The sequence below is a fragment of the Nelumbo nucifera genome, chromosome 1, assembly GCF_055504915.1.
Source record: "Nelumbo nucifera cultivar China Antique chromosome 1, China Antique-T2T, whole genome shotgun sequence".
Lineage (NCBI taxonomy): Eukaryota > Viridiplantae > Streptophyta > Magnoliopsida > Proteales > Nelumbonaceae > Nelumbo > Nelumbo nucifera.
The window spans coordinates 62,497,498-62,505,421 of NC_142649.1; the positions used below are offsets into that span (position 1 = coordinate 62,497,498).

At 38.8% G+C, this 7,924-nt stretch overlaps 1 protein-coding gene across 1 annotated transcript; it reads left to right on the forward strand.

Moving 5' to 3' along the window:
• Positions 1–5,281: 5,281 nt before the first annotated feature.
• LOC104594312 (Late embryogenesis abundant (LEA) hydroxyproline-rich glycoprotein family) lies at positions 5,282–7,488 on the forward strand. The gene has a single exon (XM_088896528.1). The coding sequence runs from the start codon at positions 5,504–5,506 to the stop codon at positions 6,233–6,235; it is 732 nt and encodes a 243-aa protein (XP_088752654.1). The 5' UTR covers positions 5,282–5,503; the 3' UTR covers positions 6,236–7,488.
• Positions 7,489–7,924: the final 436 nt, after the last annotated feature.

Below are 7,924 nucleotides of genomic sequence, written 5' to 3' on the forward strand. Positions count from 1 at the left end.
CAAATTTAAGGGCATAATCCAGGGTGATGTTGTTTGGTTCAAGGAGGTGACCAACACCGCTTCCTTTCTAATCGAGGAGCCATCAAAATGAAGAGTCTAGGTGGAGGCTTCCACGACCAGATCTAGGATAGAGAAGATGCACTCTGTGGTGAAGTCAGCTAGGACCTAGGCTTTGATGGCCGGTTAAGGTGTCTATTTGAGGTCGAACTCACTAAGTGAAAGAATGGTAGGATCCATCGTATGGACGCCAAAAAGGTTGCGGAATGGATGGGCGAATTTCAAAAATTTCCTACCTTCTTCCAACTGGGAATTATATTCCCTAAATTTAGAATACAATATTCAAGGATCCTACTTGAACCATAACCGAACCAGATCTGAACCAAAAGATAAGGGAGGAATTATACCTGATCCAGAGAAATAGTATCTCCCAAAGTTGGTGTTCATGCCCAAAGAAGACACCAATAACCGCCCTTGCTAAAGATGACACAACAATCTGTAGAACGGTACCGGCAGAGTGCGTCCTACACACTGAATCCTTCACAAGAATCCTCTGGAAACACTGAGCACCAAATCTTTTCAGTTCCTTCTACAAAATTGATATCAAGAACTGATTTCTTGATTTCTTTTCTCAAAGATCGAATCTTTTCAGAGAATGGCGACAGTTGGAGGAGAACTCCTGAGATGAAGATGGCGAATGCTGCTTCTCTTCTCTCTGGAGTGTATGAGATCCTATCTCAATTCGCAGGAAGATTTTCTTGCTCAAAACCCTAGATTCGAATTCTGTTAATTCTCTTAGGATTTCTCCTCTTTTTTTTTTTATTAAGAAATCTCCTAATCCTATTAGGAGTTATCCCAATCCAAATCAGCATCTGGATAGGGGATGATCTTAATCCTATCTGTAGATTAGGTTAGCTTGCTCTTGATCTTATAAAGAGATTACCATATTCAAATCTGATTCGAATTTGGTTTCCTGGAGTGGATTAGGTTAAAGGCCCAATCCTTTTGCTAACCTTAATCTCAGATCCGCCCCATAAGTGGGTGGTCATATCAGCCTAGTTCGAAATGGGCTTTTGGTCCATTAATTAATCAGTGCTCAATTGGTTTCCAATCTGTCGCTCAGTTGGGCTTCTTTGTATGGCGTGGGACCCAAGCATTGATCTACACACCAGCCACATGGGTTCGGCTCAGCCTTTATTACAAGGCCTAGCCGAATTCACTGAGAAGCCCAGTGAACCCCTGAGCCCATCACATGGACCCTATGGGCCCAACACTTACACTAAGTGGTCCCTAAGCCAAGCCATCTTATAAAAACCCAGGGACTGTGGGCAGGTGCAAGATTAGCCCATTAGGCATTATCCTAAATGGCCTTACACTTAACCTCTCAGCCCATAATGATCAAGCACTACTCGACAAGAGATGACCTTTCCCTCGGCTGCAAGGAACAGAGTTGTACTCTCTTCTCACATGGATCCCGGGAATTAAAACCATTTGCAAACAACTTGAAAACGAAATTACCTATATATCATATATATTAATTTTGTAAAACAAAATTCCAACGATTGAAATCAACTACCGGCAGTTTGGTTTCCATCAAAGAGAGTGCATTCCCGATCATTACCTTTGTCCGACAAAGGGACTGATCCTGTCACTATGATCACCCACTCAGATGAATTCTCAGACTGTCCCAACATACCCAGGTTTTGACCCCCGCCAAGGATCTCACTGATTGGCATATCAAAGACAGCCCAATCTGACACCTAGTGAAGTATCATAATCGAGTCTAGGGGTCAGGTGTAACTTTCCAGTTTTGCCCATCTGTCTCTAAGGTCCAGGGCAATACTGGAAATCTAGTTCGGTTCAAGGATTCGAGTAATCCCATACTGCATGTGCCTTGGGTCTTACCCTGGTGGCCGAGATAAGCCATCCCAACACTTGGCAGCACACCAGTATCAGCCTTGGCAGGATAAATCTCCCCAGACTTATCCAATGGCTGTGAACATTTGAAACTAACACGAGTCTCAATAAGTGTCCAGTTTTAGGGTCTTACACAAAATCATACCATACAACATGAATCAAACATGCACTTTACTTATTTACACTAAATGTCAAAAGTACATCAAATCAGAATGAAGCTAAGGGCATACAAAACTGTCTAACACTAAGTTCTATGCTCCATCTTATCAAACACCCTAAAGTCTTTGGCTTCTGTAGCACTTGCTTGAGAGGCTGATCAATGAGGACATAGATGCTATGAGCCTGAAAGTAGGGCCTAAGCTAGCAAGCCAAGGTTATTGAGAACAGAGAACCTTTTCTAGGTTTGGATATCTAGTCTCTGCATCGATGAGTAATTTTCTAGTGTAATAGATGGGCCTTTGTGTGCCATTCTCCTCTTTAACCAGGACAAAACTAACCACTTCATCACTAGTTGAGAGATATAGTAGTAGTTGATCTCCAAGGTTTGGCTTTGTCAACAGAGACAACAAGCTCAAGAACTGCTTTAGTTGTTGGAAGTCTTGCTTGCTCTCTTCTTTCCATTGGAAGTCTTCCACCTTCTTGAGTGCCTCGAAGAATGAAAGGCATTGGTCTGTGAGAACTTAGATTAATTTGTTGGGTTCCGCAACCCGACCTATAAGATGTTGTATGTCCTTGTGAATCCAGAGAGAGGGCATATGTAGGACAACTCAAATTTCTTTTTTGGGGGGTTTTCCTTGATCTCCCTTTGAGTCACCATGAATTGACACCAAAGGCACAATTGGTTATATTTAGCTTCATGTGGTACCATTAGAGAAGATTGAAGACCTCATCGGGGTCAATCAAGTGCTGCTCGGCCTTCCAACTTTTCACCAATATGCCATCGACATAGGCTTCCACATTTTGGCCAAGATGGTCTTTGAAGATGCAGTACACTAGCTTTTGGTAAGTTTCACCAGTGTTTTTAAGGCCAAAGGACATGATCTTGTAGTACTAGAACCCTCAATCAGTGATAAAGGCAGAGTCTTCTCCTAGTTGATAGGATGAATCCAGATCTAGTTGTAGCTTGAGAAAGCATCCCCTGATTAGAAAACCCCGACTAGTGTTTCCGGTGTGCAGCATTCCGCATTGCCCACTTAGCCGAGGACATGGTCTAGTCATGGTGAGCAAACCCCGACCAGGGTACATCCCCATCATATGGAAAAATTGTGGGGGTTGGATTTAGCTAGTATTAAATCCATGTAAATTCCTTTTGTAGTTGATTTCTAAAATTATCAACTATGCATTTCGGTACCTAACTAATAGGAAACGTAGTTTCAAATAATTTATTGAGTGGCTGAAATGTACACTTATGGTAGGTGATTTAAGCACTCTCGCATATTATCTATGTTGGTCGGATCACTCTTTTATCTGGCAATATTACAACATTTGTTCACTTGGTTCTAGGGGTGAGCATAATTCGGTTAAAACTGAAAAATTGAACCGAAATTTTGGTTTTGGCTTAATTGGTTCGGCCTATTCGGTTTTTTGGTCGGGTTTGGTTTTTCTATTTAGTTTTTGTATATTTCGGTTTTTAGTTTCGGTTACCATATTTGCTAAATCGGTTAATCGAAAAAACCAAAATAGTTTTATAATTATATATTGTTAATATTATTTATATTATAATTTATTATTTTATATTAATATTTAATAAATTAATAAATATACTTATATACATCGAAGACTCGAGACCAAACATCGTATTTGGCTATATGCCAAATTTCCATAATAAGCAATAACATAAAAGACAAAGTTTCTAAAATCTAAATTTCTAATGACTAACTAGTAAGTAGTAACTAATTTTGTATTAGACACAAAAAGTGGAAAACACTCACTGACTCAAAACAGGAAAAAACTCTTCGACTCTTCGTCTTCTTCCACAGTGCAGTTCGGCTCTTACAGACCCCAGATTCCAGAGTAGAGACCACAGACCAGTGCACTCAGACACCAACCCCAAGCACTGCACTCAGGCAAACTTCCACTTCCACAGGGCGCAGACTCAGTTTCCGTCTTTCCGCTCTTCTAGTTCCAATCTTCCTACCTTAATCTCTTCTTCGAGTTCTCTTCAGTTCTCTTCTTCTTCACCGGCTCACCGCCAGCTACAACTTTATAGGCCTTACAAGCTTACAACAACCAATAGTAACTCCATAACTAACTTCTGATAGAACATAGACTGACTGAAAAGAGTAGAAGATTTAACCGAAATAACCGAAAAAAAATTTTGGTTCGGTTTGTTCAATTTTCAAATATTTCAGTTTCGATTTATCCTATAGTTAAATCAGTTTTTAGAATTTCGGTTTTTCAGTTCGGTTCTGAACAAAAAAACCGAATGCTCACCCCTACTTGGTCTATAGCGTGACTTCTTCCAACTTCAAACCCAATACAAATCGTCTCTAATGATTTGACTTTGACCGGGTTTTTTTAGTGCAACGACAAGATTTCTTCAAATATCGATTTCATTAAAACAACACAAGTTTAAAGTGGAAGATTCAATTGACAACGCCTGTGAGCTGGGATCGGGTGAGCGCGACGGAAAGGTTATTTTATAGGAGAGTCGTTTTGAGTTAGGGGTGTTAGGATTGGTTTGGTGTAGTTTAAAGAAATTTCAGATTAAACCAGTAGTATACGGTTTGAGAAATTTTTAAATCAATTCAAATTATTTTGGCATAGAAATGAAATCAGATTAAACCGTTTTATTATAGTTTGATGCGGTTTCAAATACGATTTGGGAAACTTTAGACTATTGTTTAATTATATTAGACTTAAATTAATTAGAAAATCTAAATAGCACTCCTAAAAATTAAAACTTAAAACTTTTATTTTATTATTTTAATATAAAATAAAAAAAATTTATATATTTATAATTTTATACATTCGGTTTCGATATATTATATATAATAATACATCATTTATTTATATAATTATATTGTATATAATTTTGATTTACGGTTTATGGTTTGATTCCATTTATAAAGTCCCATAAGCCAAATCGAAACCACAAACTTCCATTTAATAAAATATGAAACTCAACGAAACCTTGAGAAGATCGAACCAAACCGTAAATTTATCAAGTGAAGGACAGGTGGCGTCTTATAATTGTCTTGGGAGTTGGGACTGTTTGGGAATCAAAAGGAAAGAAGCAAGTCTGCGCAGGACCTTTCCTTGGAGTTTCAAGGTTAAACGCCAAAAGCAAAGAAGCTGGGGCCTGCGGGCCAATTGGCCAAACACCAAACAGCCTACCTTTCCTTTCTTTCCACAATTTAAATCCAGAAGGAAGATCAGAACTACCACATGCTTTTCTCAATCTCCAAACAAAGTGCATTAGTTCGCCTTCTCTCTCGATCAACACTCAACACTCAAAAAGTTTCTTTTTCTCTTTATTATTAGTTTATTTACACCCTTTAATCTCCGCCACTCTACCTCTCTCTCTATTCCCTCTCCGTCGACTCTCATTACTTAGCTTCGAAGTTTTTCTTCGCAAACTTGTCTCAATATGCTTCCACTCACTCCTCCCCCACCCAAAATGCAGAAGCAGAACAAACCCACCCCTCTCAATCAGATTGTAGTATCAAAGCTAGTCGTGGTGGATCAACAAACTCATCCTCCAGAACTCACCTCCACCAAATCAAGAACAGCCACTCTACTCCGGCCTCCTCGCAGGACCAACCCCATCATCTGGTGTGCCGCAGTCCTGTGCCTTATCTTTAGTCTTCTTCTAATCCTCGCCGGAATCGCCACCTTGATCTTATTTCTTGTCATTAAGCCCAGACACCCTTTGTTTGACACCGTCGGCGCAAACCTCAATAGCATCTACGTCGATTCGCCTGAGTATCTTAATGGCGACTTCGCCTTCCTTGCAAACTTCTCCAACCCAAATAGGAAAATCGATGTAAGATTCGAATACTTGGACATAGAGCTCTACTTCTTCGACAGGCTTATTGCGACTCAAGCTCTGCAGCCCTTCTCCCAGAGGCGGGGAGAGACGAGGTTGGAGTCGGTTCGCATGGTGTCAAGCGAGGTTTATTTGCCTCCGAATCTTGCGATGGAGCTTCAAAAGCAGGTGCAGAACAACAGGGTTGTGTACAATGTAAGGGGTACATTTAGAATAAAAGTTAGTATGGGCTTGAGTCATTTTTCTTACTGGTTGCATGGCAGATGCCAGGTTGAGATGACTGGTCCACCCACCGGTATCCTTGTCTCCAAAAATTGCAGAACAAAGATGTGAATTCAGAGGTAATTGTTTCTTCCCCTGATTTTCCTTTTTCTTTTCATCTGTCGAGCCTCCTTTCTTCCTCGTCTTGGATCCATGATCTGATCAGTCAGATTTCATGTACAAAGATCGGTCTGGTTCTGTCCCAACTCCCAACTGTTTTCAGCTGTGATCTAAGGAGGTTTTTCTTCTAATTTTTTTTAATTACCTCAAGAGGAAGAGGTCGAACTCAATAATTAATGAAACCCATGTCTCAAATTCTTCTCGTGGTGGTGCTATTTCCGCTAATTTCTGTTGTATTGACAAGCTTAATAATCAAACAAATCAAGGCCATGTAGAAAAATCAACATCACATGAAAGGGACCGAATAGATAAAGAAGAAGGTGAATTCATATGTGATTCAATATCTCTTCAGTAAGAAATAGAAATGCAGCCAGTAGTGAAAAAGTGGGAAAACACGTAAGGAGCTTTTTCTTGGTGCTACAGTAAGAACTGATCAACTGTAGAAGTTTGAACTCCTTTTCTGTTCAATCTCGCTTCTTTGAATATTAAAGCTTTTAAGCATTTCAAAAGTTAAAGCCTGGGCAGTTGGGCAACCTCTGAACCTCAGCTCAACTGTGCGAAAGACATCAATTCAAGATATATGGAGGGCTCATGGTCGATGCTTACAGCAGAGCAGAGAAAAGAAAATACAGTTCCATTCAACGAAGATGGTCTATGCCTATGGAATGCTTTTTTTTTTCCCAATTTTCTTTTCAAAAAAGAAAAAGAAAACATCAAAACTTGCAGCTGTTGTTTTCGGCTTTCAACATACTTTTTGTTTTTTTCGGTGGCGGTGGTGGTGTCTAACAAGTAAAATGGCCTAATTGTTTCAGGAAATTACTGATTATTAGTGGTTTGTGAACTGTGTAGAATGTCCGTATTAGACTGCACTACACCTGTTAAATGATTCATCAATCCGGGTCCTTCATTCCGTGAGCCACCGTTGGATTATTCATTAAGCATCGACGTATGATAAAATTCAACAATGTCCATAGCTGCTTCAACAGACTCATGGAGGGTGCAAATGGATCCGAAATCCGATCGTATTTTTTCGGATTCGGATATATTCCTATCGCATTTTCGGATTTTAATTCACCCCTGTCCGATTCAAAAAGATGAGATCCGATCTGATACGTAATAATTTTTTTTTTTGGGATTTTTGGACTGCAATAAAAACCGCTTTTTTTCATAAAATTTTTTAATAAATTAAATTGGATCGGATCATATTTGAATATCCTACATTATTAATGGAATTGAATTCAAATATGTTTGTGTGATCCAATTGGATATTTGGATTGGATGTTTATACTGTTATATTGAATTTGGATATATCCTGATTCGAATCCAATCTGATCCTTTTGCATTTCTATTCATGATACAAGTTTTTCTCCCTTAAAATAGAATCTTACAAACGGAATTCCGGGTGGAATAGTAGCGGACTAGTGGTGACCCCGTGCAATGCATGGATTACTGCTATTCAAAAATGTATTTAAAAAAATAAAGTAATATTTTATATATTTCTATTATGTTGTATATAAAATAGTATAAAAATAATTTTCCTTTTCTTTTTTATTATTGAGATTTAATTTTATTTCTTTTTATATAACTTATATATTATGAGGATAAGTACAGAAATCAACAGCTAAGCATGATAAGTAATTA